Source organism: Manacus candei, unplaced genomic scaffold, assembly GCF_025592945.1.
Source record: "Manacus candei isolate 608988 ecotype Guabito, Panama unplaced genomic scaffold, ASM2559294v1 h1tg000023l, whole genome shotgun sequence".
Lineage (NCBI taxonomy): Eukaryota > Metazoa > Chordata > Aves > Passeriformes > Pipridae > Manacus > Manacus candei.
Window position 1 is genome coordinate 6,177,010 of NW_026138071.1, and position 19,509 is coordinate 6,196,518.

At 38.5% G+C, this 19,509-nt stretch overlaps 1 protein-coding gene across 1 annotated transcript; it reads right to left on the reverse strand.

Annotated features, from left to right (window-relative positions):
• Positions 1 to 1,420: 1,420 nt before the first annotated feature.
• Positions 1,421 to 19,503, reverse strand: PECR (peroxisomal trans-2-enoyl-CoA reductase). Its single transcript, XM_051786980.1, has 8 exons — positions 19,363 to 19,503; positions 16,254 to 16,387; positions 9,403 to 9,568; positions 8,647 to 8,728; positions 6,361 to 6,457; positions 4,073 to 4,183; positions 3,378 to 3,489; positions 1,421 to 3,255 (listed from the first exon to the last, which is right to left on the reverse strand). The coding sequence occupies exons 1-8, from the start codon at positions 19,475 to 19,477 to the stop codon at positions 3,167 to 3,169; spliced, it is 906 nt and encodes a 301-aa protein (XP_051642940.1). The 5' UTR covers positions 19,478 to 19,503; the 3' UTR covers positions 1,421 to 3,166.
• Positions 19,504 to 19,509: the final 6 nt, after the last annotated feature.

Sequence of the window (19,509 nt, forward strand, 5' to 3'; positions counted from 1 at the left end):
TAATCAAACTTCATTTTATGCTAAATAAGTACCCTGAATGAGCAAAATTCTGCTTAACACACAGAATATCTGTAAAACATAAGGCAAGTACAGGTGACAGTTGAACTACACTGCTGTCACAAATGTAAAGTTTTATGACACATATTCAGATATAACACCAGACAGTGGAGCAAAGTAGCAGTTGATAAGCACCTATTCATCAGTCAAATGAATACCTAGTAAAGGATAGACAGAATAGGTGCAGGTTTAGCCAGAGGTAAATATTAAAGCAACCAAAAAAAGAGATTTCTAACAGAATGGTAGGTGTAACTGTCATTCCAACAGTATTCTCTTTGCTAATTACAACTGCACATTGCAGCAAATGTTTAAGTTTCAGTGTTTGGTCAAGGTATTTCCTTGACTCCTCAGCCTTTTTCTTACAGTTGCTTTCACCTTCCTTGTAAAATAAATAAAAATCAAATCAAGCCCTGTTCTCTCAACTTCAGATACCCAAATCTTACACAGGTCGGGAATATTTTGCTACCACACCCATCTTTTTAACCTCTCAGTGCCCTTTGATCGAGGGCTGTTGGCATAGGAAGAGCTTTGCTGCAGCTGATACCATCTGCAGCACAAACAGCAGAAACCAAAAACATTCATGCTGCCAGCTGACACAACACTGGGTTCCTGCAAGGTGCTGCAAAACTTTTAAAATAATTTTAATCTGCATAAAAATGGACCAAAGAGACAAGACCAAAATAAAACCTCTGTTCTGAGAATTAAACATTTCATGTCCTTCAGGGTGCAAGAAGAAAACACAAAACCCAAACAAGTACAAATAAACAAAACAAAACCAACCAACAAACAAGAACACCTGTGATTATTGCTAAACCATTGCAGCAAGGAGTTACTATCCTAATATCTAACAAACTGTGATAAGCATTTTAACATTGTGCACAGTAGGAGGAATGTTAGTAGTATTACTGGGGAAAAAAAAAAGAAAAACGTGGAAAACACTTATGCTTCTCCTTCCGAGGGTGCATTTTCTGTATTCTTACACCAGATCATTTTGAGTATATTCTCCTACTGTACTGAGCTGCAGCACTTTATGGCTCCACAAATGCTGGCTGTTTCAACTTCCTGCTAGGGAAAAAGCACACACAGCCTCTTCTAAAGCGTCAGCTTTCATCTTTGTAGTACATCCATTGCTTGGCTGAAAGTTGAAGGAGAGGTCAAATAAAAGGTCCTTTTATTCATCCCAAGCAGAAAGGTTTGTTATAGTTCTTACTTGTGAAGGAGTTTATTAATTGCAGAGTGAACCTATCTCCCACACAGGTGAATGCCCACCTTTCTAATATTCCATTTCCTGAGAAGAATGATGCATTTCACCATCACTACATATAAAAGTCCCCTCTTAATGAATATTCACACTCCAGCATAGTTAAAGAGGAAATTTGCAAGATTAAAAATTTATTATTTCCAAGTTTATACTCAAATTCTATAGTGAACAGTTCTGGGATATAATAAAAAGTAATTTAGTTTTAGCAATTCACTTCCATCTCACATCAAATTCACAGTCCATAGAAACTCACATTCAAACACAGAGAAAGTAAATTCCACAAGTCTGAAGCACACACATTCACATTTAACCTTCTCTTCCAGAAAGATGTTAAGAATGTAGAAATAATGTCTTAATAAACTAAATAATTTCATTCACTGCAATGGGCTAGACTCCTAGAGTTAGTCATCTAACAGGTGCATTTTCTTCCAGGAATTCTCTTACTGTGTGTACCCTAAACTAATATTTGCAATAATCAAAATATACCTTTCACAAGAGGTTTGAAAAAAGCTGATTTTATCTCTGAACAAGTTTCTCACAACTGCATAAATGACCATCCAGTTATCAAGGAAGGAGGATACACCTGAAAGAGCACATATTTAGGCTCAAACCTCTCTTCCCACCCAAAAATGGAATTCAGATTTTCATGAAAAGCAATCTACATGTACCTATGTAAGAACCCACATTTTACTGAAAAACATAAAGGTCAAACATCTTTGCAGAGTACAAGTAACTGTCAGACTCTTACATTCAGTCCAAAATGAAGTATAAAAAGTTCGCTTCTATAGCAGCAACTTGATTCCACAATTTTCAGTTGTTACAGCAAACACAGTCATTACTTATTTATATTTTCACTAGAGATGGAAGACATGGGAACATTTGCCTTAAAGTGAATAAGAAAAACTATGAACATAGCCTTTCCAAGTCATACATTGCAAGATTTCTGGTTCTTAAATGGCATCTCTGCATTATTCACAAATATCACATCTATTTTAGAGACACTAATGAACAAAGTTCTGTTAACAGTGTAAGACAACACAGTATGGATAAAGCATTTTAACTGGTAAAAAAAGGATTACAAATCTCTCCTTTACTAGTAGAGCACACTGCAGAGAGCACTGCATTACACACCACAGATTTTGCTTCAAGATTTTGCATGTTAAATTGTTGAATCTCTACTGCTTTCCATCCAACTTTAACTGTATGATGAAGTTTAAATTTATCTGATTATTCTATTATCAAATTTAAGTAGCAGTCAGCTCTATTATGCAATTGTACTTGCAAGCAATTCAAAACATTCCCAATACAATATGCCAATTTATTTGAAACATTAATAACAGTATTCCACTTTATTTTTAATTATTTTCAGAGAAATACTCACTGTACTTGGTCTTTAAAACTATTGTTGAGCACTCAGTGTGTGGCTGAACAGAAGTAGCGTAGAGATAACAGTTACCTCAATGGTAACTGATCCAACTAATAACAAGAGATTTAAATTACCTTCTCCCTAAACTGAAGGATTCCAAAACATTTCCTCTCGGCTCCCTTCACTTCAAAATAAGTATTCTTTTTATTCACTTCTGGCTGGGATTCTTCATTACTTAATGCCTATGCAAATGGACAACTTGTCTTTTATACCTCCCCTTCCCAAAAGACTGAATGGAAAGTGTTTCCAGAGAAGATATTTACTGTGTACAGTCTTTCAAGTTTTAAATATAAACTAATGAAAATCAAGACACTCAATGTAGTTACATATGGGAAATTAAATTATTAAAGAGAATGATAAACTCAAATCATAAAGTGAGATTATCATCAAGTGTGCAACTGGGAATAAGGCAAAATCTTCTTTTACAGCTTTGGCTTGAATTCGCCAGAAAGAAGCTTTTTCAGCATTTCAGAATTTTTTCCTTCTGGTGGTGCAGGCCATCTGTCATGATCTGAGGAAAACAAATAAAAGAACATATTTAGGTGGTTGAGAAACTAGGCATTTTACTTTTGTGTCCTCCCATTGCCCAACTTCAGTCACTTGAAGGTCATTATTTTGTAACCCATTTCTTACCAGGTATTTCTAGGGTATGGCTGTATAAACTTTGGCCACCATCCACGACCATGGTTATCCCAGTTATGAAAGAAGCAGCTGGAGATAGTAGGAAACACACTGCAGGAGAGATCTGTCAAAAGAATGACAATTTTAATCTTTCTTAGACCGCTGGGAACTGTTTATGTCAAAGAGGCTTGTAAAAACTTTTACAGGTAAGACACAGTAACATTTTCCACTCAGCAAAAACTGTAACAATCTTAAAACCATCCTCCTAGTGATAACCATCAAGCACTTATCAGAGGAAAACCAATAAACTTTCAGCATCAAATGCTTAAAAATCAAACAAAAATGTGGACCAATCTATCAAATAAGCACATTCTTGGTAGAAGAGAGCTAAGTACTTTTAAGATACAATTTTTTTCACCTTAATATTTGTTCTTTCATTCCTTCCTCCTGGAAGTCAACTTCTTCAGGAACTAATGTCTACCATGAAACACTTCAGCTGTAAGAGGCAGCTGAATTAAATTTTCATATATCAGTGACTACTGGTTAAGTCTCACACTTGGCACGACTACACATTACTACAAGCTTTTTTTCTTTTTAAATATTCCATCACAGTGCAGAATTAAGTCTTTTTGTTCTCCATATAATAAAATGGCTTCTAAATAGAGACACAGAAGTAGAAATATCACAAATGTTCTGAAACACATTACCTCCTCAGGAACCGCTGACCTCTTGGCAGGAACCTTTGGAATGCTCTTTAACCACATCATTATACCTTGCTCTCCATAGTTTGCAACAGCAGTTTCCGAAAATACTAGTCCCTATTTCAAAACAGCATAGTGAAAATTAAGTTCTCTTGCATACGTTTAAATGGATCATTCTAAAATTGTGAAGTTGTCATCACTGATTTCCTATGGGATTAAACTACCTAAAGAGCAGTTGAATGCAAGTTTTTAAATGTAATGGAATAGTATAATTTATACAAGAAGGTAATTTGGCTGCCAGCCACTTCTCTATTCAAGCACAATACTTCTGATTATTCCAATTCTCCACTGTCACTTCAATAACTAAAAAACGGAGTATAAAGAAACTCAGAGGCTGCTTTGAAATTACAAGTATTTCATGCTAACTTACAGCAGGAAACTACAAAGCCCAAAGAACAAGTTCTCCAGTGTCTTGTCATCTGTAAGAACACGAGAAGGATTTATCGCAAATTATGGAAGCAGACAGATTTCAGTCAGAATTCCAGCTCTCCCTACTTAGCTGCTGTAGAAACAGAAAAAGGTGACTGTGTTTGCTCTGATGATTATTCAGTCCAGTTTAGTCTTGAGAGGGAAGATGAAGGCTACAGCAATGGGAACACAGGATTACATCCATTGGTCAGGACAGAATCTTTGGGACTGAAGTTTAAACCAAATAAAATTGGAATTCATCCACAAAGCACATACTAAGATTTCTAAGAGATCTGTATAATGTATGTGAAACTATTTTTTCCAGAATACAGGTTTCCCTCTCTGTGTATCCATTCCGTACAGGTTACTCTGCTCCTCTAAAGTAGTAACAGTTTTATATTGTTACCACAAACCTGGTGTGTCCACAAAGGTGACAGAAGTATTACTGTAACTACAACATGGACTTCTGTTACCAGCATAGTAACAAAGCTAGCAAATACTTATGAAAGAGCCAAACCCCTGAAGTGTTTGCTTGTCAAAAACTTCTTTTGACATGTGCTATAATGTATAATCAGCATGATTCATTAGGTAATTAGCATGCCTGAAAAGTATATTCACATAATAATGCTGTCTTAATTACTTACTTCCCCAAGACTTGATAAATCAGAAAAAACAAATCAACAGGAAGTAGAAGCCAGTAGATGTTAATATTTAACAAGTCTCCAGATGAACTGGGTCTCACAAAGGCTACATAAAAGCCACTACCTTATGATCATCATACATCTGCCATTAAGCATTCTCTGCTATGCCAAACAAAGTGAGCCAGATGTTTTAGGACAAGGGGCACAACAGGGTATACAGACATTCTACAAAAATACTAGCAAGATCTTCCTAGGGATCACTTAAACAAATATGACACCTCACTTATGACACTCACTTACTGTGGGTAGGATAATTCCTGATTGTAGAAGTAGCTGCACAAAATTTACATTTCCTCTTTTGATTGCGAGAGAGTAAATGTGCAAAATAAATTGTGGTTAAGAGCAGACTACACAAATCACAACAGATCACACAATCTAAAAAGTTAAAGCTAGAGCTTCAATATAACCTCTGTATCTGCAGTACTATCCACTACAAAATATAGCTGCTCTTTCCATACTGCTGTTTTAAAAAACTGCTACCTGCTGCCTACTTCCTCAGAAATGTGGCAGGCATATTTTAGCTGACAGTGGTTTCCTGTCTGCATGAATTTGATAAGAAAAAAATCAGAACACACATTTTTACATATGATTTCTCTGAGAGAAGGTCCACTCCAAACACATTCTCTTTATGTCTAAAGCAAATCTAATATGTAGAACACAAAGTAAAAGGCACTGTGTTACACATTCAGAGATTTTTAAACTAACTTCATAAACACAAGTTGAAACCATCAGCACACCTGAACCTCAAACAGAAAAAGCTTCATGAACTCAGAAATAATGTATCCATCATTGAAACACAAAGCATTCAGTAATCTCATGTCAAGGCTTTATAAAACAGATGACCAACTCATACCAGTATCATTTCATTAAGCTACAAAAAAAACAACCACGAGTGCCAAGTCAAAGCAGAAAGCAGAAGCAATTTTATCCCACATCCTCTGACTCATCATCCAGAAAGTAAAAAACACTCTCGAATGACCTGAAGAATGCAGATGAGATGATTATAAATAAATAAATGCATAAACAATCCAAAATCAGTCACAGGTTATAGATTTTAAAATTCCTTTTGGCCTGAAAGCTTTAATTATGAACACATACGATTGCTAAGTTTAATCATATACTTACAGGAGCAACACTGTTGATTCTTACTCCACTGTGAGCCCATTCCACTGCTAAAGTCTTGGTTAGGTTATCCACTGCAGCTCTTGCAGCTCCCGAGTGCCTATTGAGAGAAGAAAGCAAAGGAAGCATCTGTTCCCTCAGTTAGGAGTGCCTAATATTAATTCTACTGCAGCCTCACTGGGGTAGTCAGAGTAGCTTTCTGTGGCTGGACCAGCACTCTGAGAGACAGAGATTCTCTAGTTTGTAAGTTTGACCATAGCTTCACTGAGTAAACAAGCTATGCTATGATTTCCTGTCATTGCTGGAAAATACTTACAGTCTCTCCCCCAATGTGACATGAGGTCAGCTACTCTACTGCAGAGAGAGGCTTATAAAATGTGAAACAAGGAGGTAAAGTTCAAGCTATGTAAAACTACCTGTAGGCTGCAGAGGTAAAGCAAGACTTGAAAGGATAGTGATCTGAAAAATAGTTTAAATCTTCTGACAGACAGGATTAAAATCACTCACTATTCAAAAATTACTCTAGATGGATGGAGATAGAGACAACAAGAGTTGAAGTCATACACCATGCTGCTATAGGAAACTAGTCTGAAATGATTACAAGCTTGAACAAATGCAGACAAAAATACTGCAATAATGAATAGTAGACAGTTGGACTCATAGAAAACAAATAGAATTTAGATTCTTTAGCCTAGCAAAAAAGACTTAGAGGGGATGATGCAATAGCTTCTCAAATACCAGGGAAAGAATACAAAAAACTTGAGAAAAATGTAAGAAAACATAACTCATTTCTTTCTGGTCTAAACATATGAATAACCCACAAGCACACTATGAGCAAACTTGACAAGTTTTATGTTCAAAATTAATACTGATGGAAAACTGTATCAGGGGACTTTTGGCACAAGTGGTGGCTGGACTTGTAAAGGCAAATCTTTTTCAATAGTACATTTCTACAAAGAGTATCAATTCAGCAGGAATTTGACTTGTAAGTAGCTTTGTCTATTCACTTACATCCATGCACATTAGTTATTTAGGAAAACTTGTCCACTGTTATTCAGAATTAGCTTTTTCTCATGGTTCAACTCTCAAATGCAGGTTCAGCGTATTTGACAAGACAATTCAGCCAGATTTTACCACAGTGGAGAAACTCAAATAACTGTAGCTTCAGCACCACCCTGTGGATCTCAAAATTTATTCTGTACTGCCAAGAACAAGCTAGTGAGAAAATATTCTGCTGTTCCTTAAAACCTCTTAATTTTGAACACTTTCAATGCTGGACAAAAAGAGGTAATGCAATACTTGCTCAAAGTATATTTTTTTGTATTTTCTTCAATAGAAACTCAATTTCCAGGTTTAAAAAAAAACAGGAAAAGGAAGTTTCAAACAAGAAATTCAGACTTTTTTTCAAGAAACGGTCAACATGCAGCACATTGACAACTTCCAAATTTCCTTTGAAAAGAAAATAGCTGAAACAATTAATTTCCTGAGCATTACTACCTTTCAACAAATTGGAACTTTTGTGGTAGCAAGTTTCAAATTGGAAAATTCCTGCTCACCTACATTTTGAGGGTAAAGAATTTGAACAAATATAGTACATGTACAAGTATGGACAGGATGCTCCATTTTCATGGCTCTAATCATTTGTATCAGTATAAAACTACAAACATGGCAATATGTTTGTAGCCATGAGCCTTCTCCCAGTCAAGAAAGGAGCAGAGAAAATAGAACTGATTCTATTTGCATCAGAAACCTTCTCCAAGAAAGATGTCTACAAAGTGGGAGTAAAAAGAAAAACAGGAAAGGCAAGCATTATGTGAGTTGAAGGACAAAGCCAAAACCTGGTAACGTACTAGAAATGTTCCTCCTACTCCCCTACTCCTGGTCCAATTTCCATAACTCATTGCACCATCAAGATCTGTAAACTGAGCACAGAAGAGAAAAGCAACTGGTGCCAAGTTCTTGCAAAACCCTCCAGCAATTTGGAGAAAGAGCACTTCCATCCCACTAGTACACCATTACCAATGAAAGCTTCACTGGAAAGTCTTGCTTCATAGTTTCTTACAAAACAGTTGAGAGAGACCAGAGATGCCATTTACTCCTGTAGTCCCTACTGAATTAATAAAAGAACCCCACACATTCAACCAAGTGATACTCTTGCTCTCTCTTGACCAAACTGCTATATTTCTATACTCTGCTGCTGCCCAGTGCACACCTTTCTGAAGTGTTTAAGAGCAACTAGTACTTCCAGAGGAAAAACATAGGAAAATGTAAAAAGAAAATATATATTACGACATTCCAGGAAACCCATTTCTCACGGCAGCAGTAATGTTGACAATGGCTCCTCCATGTTCTTGCATCCAGGCATTGTACACTGTATGAAGGAGGAAGATAACCTATAAATATCAGAAGAAATGCATACAAATGAACTTGCCAATTGGAAGCCAAATTTGGAGTCCTAACTGCAATCACATGACACATTTTCCCAAATCTGCTCTTTGTACCACACTCTTGCCCAGCCAGAGGTGAGATTATGGGACAACAGGTGTAGTACAGGTAAGGTGCAATGATTGTCAAGAAGCATTTGGTGGAAATCAAGATTTCATGTTTTTACATTTTATGTAATGTAAATTACTTTCATTTCTACATCCCAAATATTATCTGAGAATCACATGCCATACTTAAATTTAAGCTTAAATTTATATCCCTGAAGGAGAGAAGTATTTTCCTGTGTGACACACAGTGCATACAGGCCCCAGAAGTTAAGTGGTTTTCCTATAGTCTTTTAAGTGAGTATCCAAGACAACTGTCTCCCCAAACCTGGCCTTAACCAGAAGATCATACTTGCCTAAATGTATCTTTGTATACATGAAAAAATGTTATGTACCATTTAATGCAAAGCTTTCGATGAGATTCATGAAAACAAATACCCACTTGTCAGATAAGTGTGTGGAAAAAAGAAGGCAGAGAAATATTTCTTGTCTTCTGGTATTGCAGTAAAAAAAGAGAACAAATAACCAAAAAAATAGCTTAATGTTCAGACCTTACCTGCTTTGCAGCAATAGAAGGTCCCTGTTAGATTCGTCTCTATCACAGCATTCCACCCTTTTGCACGGATGGCTTCAGAAGGACTTGCAAATTGGCCCCCTCCATTATTCACCAGGAAGTCAATCTTCCCATGCAGACCCAGTGTAGACTTCACCAAAGCTTCTACCTGAAATAATATTTGTTAGTGTGATATGCTGATTAAGCCCTGTACCCAATTTCATTCTCAGTATTTTCTCTCTCATATCCTCTTCACGGAACAAGAGGAGGTCTGGCCTTCAAAGAGGCTGTAAGATTCTTATGGCAGGTTTGGTCAGCCAAGAAGGACTGGGTTGTGTCCATGCTTATTTAGGAAATCTTGCTGGTATAATGCAGGTGCTACACAAAATACCAGCACTGAAAGAAGAAGGGGATTTATGCTGCTGACAATTTGTATAGCCAAACACACACAGAAGCCTGCTACATAAGTCCTACTAAGAATCCTCTGACATTTTTCAAAAGGGTGGGGGTGTTCACATCACATGTCGGAAGAGCTCCATATAGTGTAACTACTGCTTTTTTATTTGGCCAGTATACCTGAGCATTTTAAATAGAAAATCTAAGTCATCTTGGGGAGTTTTAACATCCTTACCTTAATGTTTTGTACATTCACTAAAACTATGACATATGAGTTGGCAACAGCCAATCTTCTTACACAGACCAAGAAGGTTAGTTACCCTGCAAAACATGAACTCTAAAAAATGCTGGAAATACAAGTTGTCTTCTTTAGCAAAAATATTATTACAAGATAGTAATAAGAACTCCATAGCAACTAAGAAATAATTTAACCTTTATCTCAAGAAATAGGAAATGGGACAACATGACTGTTTCCTGCTTACATCATCAATCATAACTAGATACCATGCATCAGTTTTTCCTACTCAAGCATACATGAAGTTACTACCATCTGTGGTTAAATAAAACACAGACCAAAACACCACCAGAAAAATAAACAGTTGCAGTGGTGCTGCTGCTCAAACAGATTGGACTAGGGGAAGGATATCAATCAGCCTTTCTCAGCATACAGTTAGCAGTAGAAAATGTCAGAAAAAAAAGAGTAAGCAATGCGCGATCGGTATCTCACCATGTCAGCAACTCATAAATAGCTGCTTTATATCTTTTGTTGCTAACAGTTTGGGATTGATTTAACAGGATAGTAGGGATCCTGTAAGGATCCACCTCTCTGAAGAAAAAAATGTAAACAAACACAGAGTGACTGAAGCCTGACTGAAAAACTAATGCCTGCTGAGAAAGAAGGCCTCAAGAAAATAATTTTGATACTTAAACCACCATCTTTAAATTCTGAATGTCATCTTATTCCTAACATTGGTCACTGCACCTTGAGGTGCACTTCTGAGGGGAAAAAACCCTAGAAAACCAAAACATCTGTGACAGCTGTGATACACTGGATTATTATACTAATTACAGGCTCAGACCAACTGAAGTGTGTGTTTGGGGGGAAGGGACTATTTGAATTTCACGAAGGTGAAGTGGTGCCCTGCTCCATACCCCATGCTTCTTGCACCATATTCTCAAGGGGGGGGAAATAAATAAAAAACAACAACAACAAACACATATGAGTTCTGTTTCTGAAAACCAGAAGTGGCCAGCAGGGTCTCCAGTGACAGCTCAGGTGGCTCCAACTGTAGCAATTTTCACAATGTCTTCTGTGCTGTAGAGGAAGCATCGTTGCAGTGCTTCTCCCAGTCACCACCCAGTAAACACAGTGATAGCAGCCACCAGCAAAGAGAGGAGGAGGGTCTGGTAGAACACATTTAAATCACAGCAAGAACTCAAGAAGATTCTTTTCTAATCCTATAATTTCAAAATCCACTTAGAAAAGTTACTAAAGACTCTCTTTGTAAGCAAAGCAAAGCCTCATGAGGTAGAGCTACTAGTGCAGGACATTCTCCTGAAAAAGACTGAAAACAACAAAATCAGGCATTTCTGACAAAACCAAAACACTGGAGGTCTTCAATAAGGGACATTTGTGTGTGACTGCAACTCAAAAGTATTATGCAGTAGCACACTTTCACAGATAACCGAGATGACAGTACTTAGACAAATGTCCACAAGCATTCACAGGTCACCCTGAACTTAAGTAAAACTCATGGGCAAACAGCCCACTACAAAGTGTTAGAGATTTGCTATTTGGGAACTAGAACTAGTAGGCATTCTGGCACAGTGGTAACAGGCATTTTTACTTCATGTTATTGCTGTGTTATTTAAAAGTACAACAAGAAGAATATCTTACCCACAACTCCCCACCAAGCCACAGTCTTCCACTACAGGCTTCACACAGACAGGCACTAAGTATTTATAAACCAACTGAGCCTATGCTAAGCTACAGCTTTATTGGAAAAGAAAAGCTACTAGTGAACTCAGACACAAAGTATGTGCTAAGTAGTACTGTGTGGAGTCTGTCTGAAGGAGTCCTGTTTGTCAGATGTCCAAGTGACAGGTTTTACCCTCAGGGTCTGGTCCAGCAGCAGGTGCTGTTGCTGGAGCTGGAGTGTGAAAATTCTGTGCACAGAATTTTGAATTGCTGACTTCAAGAACAGCAGTCGCCTACCAGAAGTACAAGGTTTTATCTTCCACTTACCTAGACATGTCTTCTACTTATCTAGGTGCCAGTTAAAGAAATGTTTGTCCACAGCATACAGCAAAAAGGGTAAAAAGTTCCTCACGTCTTGCCCCATCAATAGATTTGTCGTACCTCAACATTTAAGACCCACAAATACTTGCTTCCCCTTCCTAACACATACAGAGGTAAATAGAAAGCTCTTTTCATAATGGCAAAAGGATGGGGTCTCTCCTCTGCTCTGGCCACCGTTACATTGAGGTTGTGAAACTGATTAATTATGTCCTTGGATTTTGGACAAAGAGCTTGGTTGGAAAAGACACACACACAGCAGAGTTGTCTGGTTTGCCTCTCAGCAAGAGCAAACTGACCTGCTCTCAACACATTATGTGGGCAGTGCTAGCAAATATGCAAACAAATTAAAATCACTTCAGATTAATAATCATTAAGAAGCAATATCTATCACTATATATATTCCAGACAACAGGATAAGGGAGAGGTGCACAACCACTCCTCCAGGATAAGGCCTTACAACGACAGAATATAGAAGCCTCAGATCCTCTTACTGGCATCCCAGAATCCTCTACTCTTCCATTTTAAAAAATAAAAATGGGGTTTTATCCTTTAGAGAACACTCAATGGAAAACTAGTAAAAAGCAGTAGCAAACTCATGACAAAAATAAGCTTGACAGGTTATACAGTGGTTGAAAATCCTCCATCAAGCAGGATTATTTCTTGCACATTAAATGAAAAGTAAGATTTGCTAGAAAGCAAGAGGGCTTCTGAGGATGAAGATTTAGAGACTTAAAAATGTGAATTAATTAAGCTATTCCCATGATATCTGCCATCAAGCTTCTGCAGCAATTAATTCACTGCACCTTCTTTGACTTTTCCTAAGACAGAAAGAGTTCTAACATATTGCACTATATGATGAGTGATGAATCTTCTAATGCTTGAATTTCACAGATTCAAACTAGAGGCATGAACTGTGTCATCTTCAAAGTAGGTCAGCTACTTTAAGATAAAAAAATAAAGGTAAAAAAATAATAAGCTGGCAATTTGAAAGTACCTTCATCTTTCTTAAATTTCCTTTATTCAAAGTTCCTCCTTCCAGTTTCCCTGGTTATAAAATGAAAACCAGGACAGCATTCATAGAGGCCTTTAGAAAAATGCAGAACTGATGGAGCAGGAGGGATGAAAAAAAAAAAATGGCATGCTAGAGTAAGAACAGATGGCTTGTTCCTACAGGTGATCACGGTGGCTTCCTTAATAAGAAAGATTTACTCTTAGAAAGACTTCGGTGAGATGTCAGAGAAAAGGATATACTAAAGGAACTATGGAGTTCTTCAGGAAGCTTCCTGGGCTTTGTAGCTTGTGATGGATCAGTTCTGATGTCTAAGAGGGCTTAAACTCCTAAGTTTTTTTTCCCTTGTTGAAACATTTATAATGTTTTTCTTCTGCAGAAGTTCTTTGGTACCTGGTATAAGAGCTGAGAAAGAGGACGTAAAGACTCACATGGAATACTTGCAGAGGCTGTTCTCTCTACCTAACAATGTGTTTCCGTGATTTCTGAGGTAAATACTCTTCTCTCATACTAAGCTGAAAGCAGACAATGAGTTGTAAAGCTATTAATGTGTAGCATACAGAGCCAACACAGTTGTACAAGTCTTGTTAGTTTTGTGAGAGAACCCAAAATTATATATGCCCTCTCATCCCATCTTCCACTATTAAGAGGAAGCTCCTCCTGTATTTGTGAAAATACTGAAGTGAGTTATATTACTGTGTTGCCTCTACTTAAGTCTAATCTCCGAGGCTAGAAAATCCTCCACTACATCTTTTATTGATCCCTGTTTTTAAGCCTCCAAGTCCCAGGCACAAAATTTAGGTTAGCTTTTGAAAGAGGATATACAATGCTCTTTGAATCAAAGTAATGTCCAAAGGTACTTTTCCTCTAGTTTCCACAAGGCAATCAAGTGCAAATTAGAAAACAGTATTCACCATTGCTGCTCTTAGCAAATATAATAAATAAGCAATAGTAAGCAGTGGGTTGTGGAAAACTTGCCACACTCAGTGCTGACAGTTTTCAGCAGTGTAAGTTAATGATTGTTAATTTGAGCTTATCTAGTTTCAACTTACAAACCAAAATACCTAAGTGTAAGGAAGTGCTATCCTCACTACAAATGGAAAAGCTGAAAACATGATCCACATATTTCTGGTCCAACAGTAACTTTAGAAATTAAATAACAAGTGGCTGGGATTTAGCAATCTTTGAGAATTTCAAGCACTGAAGAACTAAAGGAGAACAGAGCCAGAAAACCAAGAGCTAAAGAACAAAAATTGCAGGATATCTCTGACCAGTAAAAAAAATCTGGTCTTGGAGATGGGCATCTGGAATGGATAAATATTTGTTTAACAGGTACACAAGTTCTTATGTTAACATACAACAGAAATTGCATTCCTTACTCAAATCTTCAGCAAAGGGCTTATGAAATTTTCATAGTGATTTTTTTCTGAAAAGGACTTGAACAGAAGCAGTTGAAGAACTGAAGTGAGTCAAACTATAAAACTGGATCAATGACTGATAAATTGAAGACTGGTGCTTAATCTGCCTTATTCCTCTGAGTCGTTTCTTCAATAGATACAGACCTGAAAAGACAATGGTTAAAAAGAACTTCCACTGGCAGGCGACACCCAATATCATATGAAAAGTTCTAAGAAAGTTCTGGTGTGTCTCTAAATTAACAGGGCTTAAAACTAAACTGGAAAGAGGACAATTCTATGATAAAACTGCACGGTAATAGCAAAGACAAAAGTTTCTTCAAGTATCAGGATGGCTACCTGTAAGACAGAATAACATCTAAATGCTTTACACAGCACTATGAAGAAGGCTTTAAAAGCACCTTCAAAAATTTTCTAAGCCCCTTAAGCCTGTTTTGTCAAATAGGTATTTAGCCACACTTACACAGGAAACAAAGAAGGAATGGCAGTTTAGTGGAGACTACCTCATTTCACCATCCAAGCCCTGTACCATCTCATTGGGCACTGCAGTTCCCACTAAATCATTTTTAAACTGATACAGAAATAAGACTCACATGCAGATGATTATTAAGCCTGCCAGAGTACTTTCTGCAAGAAAGAGACATGAAAAAAGGCTTAAGCCTTTTTTCTCTCTTTACCTCTTTTCTTTCCTGTAGCTTTAATCATGTAAGTTGCCCTCTGACATCTGTCATAACCTATTATGTTGCACTGCTGATGCTGGTAAATACAAACCTAAAATTCACTGCTAGGTGAAGTGACATACTGCACAGCCCCGGGGTTCATCTCCTTCAGGAGAGAAAGTCTGAGTATATCACTATAAATATTTTATGGTATGCACTGTTCCAGGAGAGAATAATTTTATTTTTTATTTGGTTTATGGTTACATATTCGGTTATTTCCAGTATCTTCATAGCTGCTGAAGGTCATTAATATGTAAGTTATTTAACAGAGACCTTGAGAGGTTAAGAAAAATGTAGCAACCAGTGGTTACTGGAAAATTTTCTAGCTGTCTTCAATAAGTTAAAAATCCAACCTGAAGTTGGACTTTTAAATATTTAATTATGCAGATAAAAAATTAGGAGGTGCATGCAGACTTCTGAAAAACCTGGATTAAGGACTTTGGCTCTTGATCTTTCATTTTTTGGAATAAGAAGAAAAAGGAAAAAAAATTAACTGGGATAGTAATAAAGCTTGCAATGAGGCTCACCTCAAGCTGTAACCAAAATTTAAACATGGTTAAAATATTATAAATCTGTGGGGGTTTTTTTGGCTTTAATACAAGCTAAACTGAAAATGCATGGAACTTGTGTCAAGTCACAAGCACTGAGATCCCATGCCTTCTTGTTTGAAGGAACTATTCTGAGGTCTCCATCTTCACAAGTTTACACCCCCTCACTTCTGTCACAGAAATGTGACAAACAATCACACTAAGTGGGCTCTGGCTCGGCTGTAGAACATGCCAGTTTCAAGGCCTGCTCCTCCCAGAAATTTCTGAAATACGTAAGCCTGGTCAGAAAAACACTTGCAATTACAAATGTTTTCTTGCTCAGGTGGCTAACAAATGTCTTCCCTCGGAAAGCACATACTCTGATATAAGCTATTTTTGAGGGGGCAGAGACCTTTGGAGATGTGAGAATTTATATACACAATATGCTTTTGACATGTTAAGCCCCAGAACAAGATCACAAGTCTCTACCTCTTCTTCCTTGCGGATATTGCACTGTATGGGAGTTACTTTGGCAGGACTCATGGAAGAAAACTTGTAATTCAGTTCTTCTGCAGCAGCTTTTAATCGGTCAAATTTTCGAGAGGCAATAACAACACTGCAACCTGTAGAGACAAAATGAAACATCCTTCAGCTAATGGAATTATGCTATTTTTTTAATACTGTCATGGAGATATTTTGCAGAATGTGCCATTATTAGTCACTGACTAGGAGATACAGTGTTGAAATTCTTGCAAGAGAGAGAAATGACTGATGTCAGGTGCTTCTTAGCAACAAGATCCCTCTGTGCCAGGAAAAGAGCAATCAAAAAAAAAAGTCCACAAGGTTCCCTCTCCTTCCTGCAGAGGGGAAGATAGCCTGTGAGTTGCAGAGTCAGCAAAGCAGCTTTCAGACATCACTTTTGCTGCCTCTGCTCACAGCTGCCTCATTTATCAATTAAGTGATTTAAAGATGTTTCAGCAGGTCTTGATTACAAAAAAATGCTTGCTTCTAAACCCACAAAAATAATCTTACTCTGTGACTGGCTGTAATTTTGACTAGCAGTGAGGAAATGTAATGCCTTGCTTTTTAACCCTACAGAGACTGAAGGAAAGGATAATAGCCTCGAGATTAATCCCTATCTGCAGACTACAGACAGCAGGAAGATGCTTTCCTGTGGCACTGCAGAATCCTAGCTGCAGAAAGGAGAGGGAAATAGGCAGGAGCTCAAGTATTCTGTTTTTTTTCAGCATTTAGAGGCAGAAGGAATCATTCTACAGAGAAAAGAACAATGCTAATGCCAAATTAAAGGCAAGCACTGACACTACAATCAGCCTAGAGTCTTCTGTCACACCAGTGGACTCAGGACAGCTTTAAGGCTTCAGCAATTGCTACTACATAGACTAAACCAAAGCACACCAAATTAATTCCTAGTGCAAATCCAGCAAGCATGCAATTTCATATAATGGAGAAGCAAATTACTAGCTCCCACTGCCAAGCAGGCAACGATGTCTTGCTCCCAGTTTGCTCTGCTGCTTCCATAATCTTAGCATCCCAGCAAAAGTCATCCCTTCCTCATACCAGGTCAACTGCTTATCTGCTTTAACATAAACCAATTCAACACATTCAATCTGTAGAAAAAAAAAAAAAAGTTCACATCTTGCCAGGTGTAAGGTTTTTTTCCCCCTCCTCTGTTGCCAAGTGAAATTTGGCCTCTCATGTGATCAAACACCAGAATCAACTCAAAATAACTAGTGGGAGGAAGAAGCAGCAAGCTGTTCATTTGACTCAGGCTATCTTGTCAAAATATACATAAAACAAAACAAAAAACCCCCAAGCCAACCAACCAACCACAACAACAACAACAAAAAAGTTGAATTCTTCCAGAAGGAAGTGCTGCAACTCCATATTGCTAGGAATGGGAGCTTCACCTTTAATCAGTGGCCATCTTAAAACAACATATGTAAAGATAGTAGTCTATGAGGTCTTCTGATTTTTTTAAATTAAGAACTCTGATCACTTGAACAACCACCTGATTAATGCAGAGTCCATAAAATGGCACACACAATTCAATTAATACAAATACTGAACCAGAGTAGCACAGTTATATTTATCAACTTAAGTGCTTACTAATATAAAAACTGATAGAGAATAAGGTCCAGTAAAAGACTATATTTTTGCTAACCATGCTAACTGGGAGAGGGGGAGATTATAACTCATGAGGAACACTTGGTAACTACTGCACAAGCTGACACTACTTCATTTATTTTTCCTCATGACAGTCATAATGACTGGCATCATCTGTCATTGCTCCTACACCTATAGGAAGCAGCCCCCCACGTATACCTAAAGCACAAGGTATACATGGAAAGAGCTCCTGATCATCTTCTTGTCAATAGCAACCTGCAAATCTACAGGTAAGGAAGGTTGCTCAGTCAGACTTCAGTCATAGCTCTTTCTTAATTTTCTCTCCAGTGATTTGTAGACATTTGCAGCCTTATTTTTATTTAGCCTGCTATGGACACATTTCTGTATTTCTATTTTGCTTGAAAAAAATAATGACTATCAAATGAAGCACAATTTTAAGGTAACTGGGTAACATCATCAACCAATAGTGTGCTGACGCTTAAAAAGAACCTCTTTTAGGGAGCATGTAAGGACACTCAAAGAGAAATGTTTAGTTCCCAGTAATACAAAGGTAACAGAACTAATCCTCCTTTCAGCTACACAGAACAAGAAAGCTGGGGGGACAAAGGCCAGGAGAGGCAGAGATGTCTCCCATCACAGCCTTAACAAAGAAAGCTGTTTGCTATGCAGTGCAATGGTATAGTGCACATTCCAGCAGTGCAAACCACAGGCAGTGTGGCACCCAGGGGCACAATGTTGGTGTTGGTATTTTGAAGACAGTGAGTCCAATCATGATAATAAACTATCCAAAACCAGTCTGATGCCAATGATCCCTACCACTCATGCTGAAACCTGCAGGAAAGGTGCTGCAAGGCGGATATAGGAGGCACCTCTGCCTCTCCTGGCCTCATATCAGAGAGTCAGGAGACTGCCTTTCACTCCAGGTTTTACCACTTCTCTGTACTCAGCATGGAAAGAAAACCCATGCAGCACACAGTGAAGATGTTCTTCAACTTTAGGACATTCCTGTCACAGGCACTGAGAGAGAAGCGCCACGTCTCTAATGTCACTGTGTGGACAGCAGTTCAAAACTCTGCTCCGCGAGGCTCCGTTCAACAACCCCATAAATCCTCCAGTTAACTCAAGATGAAAACTCACTGAAGGGAGAGTCTGAGAGAAGGGGTCCGGGTTTAACACACTCCCAACTGTGACCGCAGAGTTTAAAATCTTTTACGTGCCAGCGGGCCCAAAGGCACAGCCCCACACCAACCTCACCTTGTGCCCCTCGCCTTCACCGCCCCTGTCACAACGTCCCACCCACACGATCCTCGCAGCGCCGCCAGCCCCCAAAACGCACCGCAGCCCACCGGGCACTCCCTGACCGTCCCCAAACCTCATCCGACCCCCAACACCCTCCTCGCCCCACTGCCCCACCGGGGCTCCCTGCGGAGCCCCCGCCCCTCCCCGCGCCCACCTAGCGCCAGTAGGTCGGCGGCGATGGCCTTGCCGATGCCGGTGCCGCCGCCGGTGACGATGGCGACCCGCCCGCGGAACAGCCCCGCCGCCAGCAGCCCTCGCCCCGCCGCCATCTTCCCCCTCCCTCCTTCCCTCCCTCCGTCCC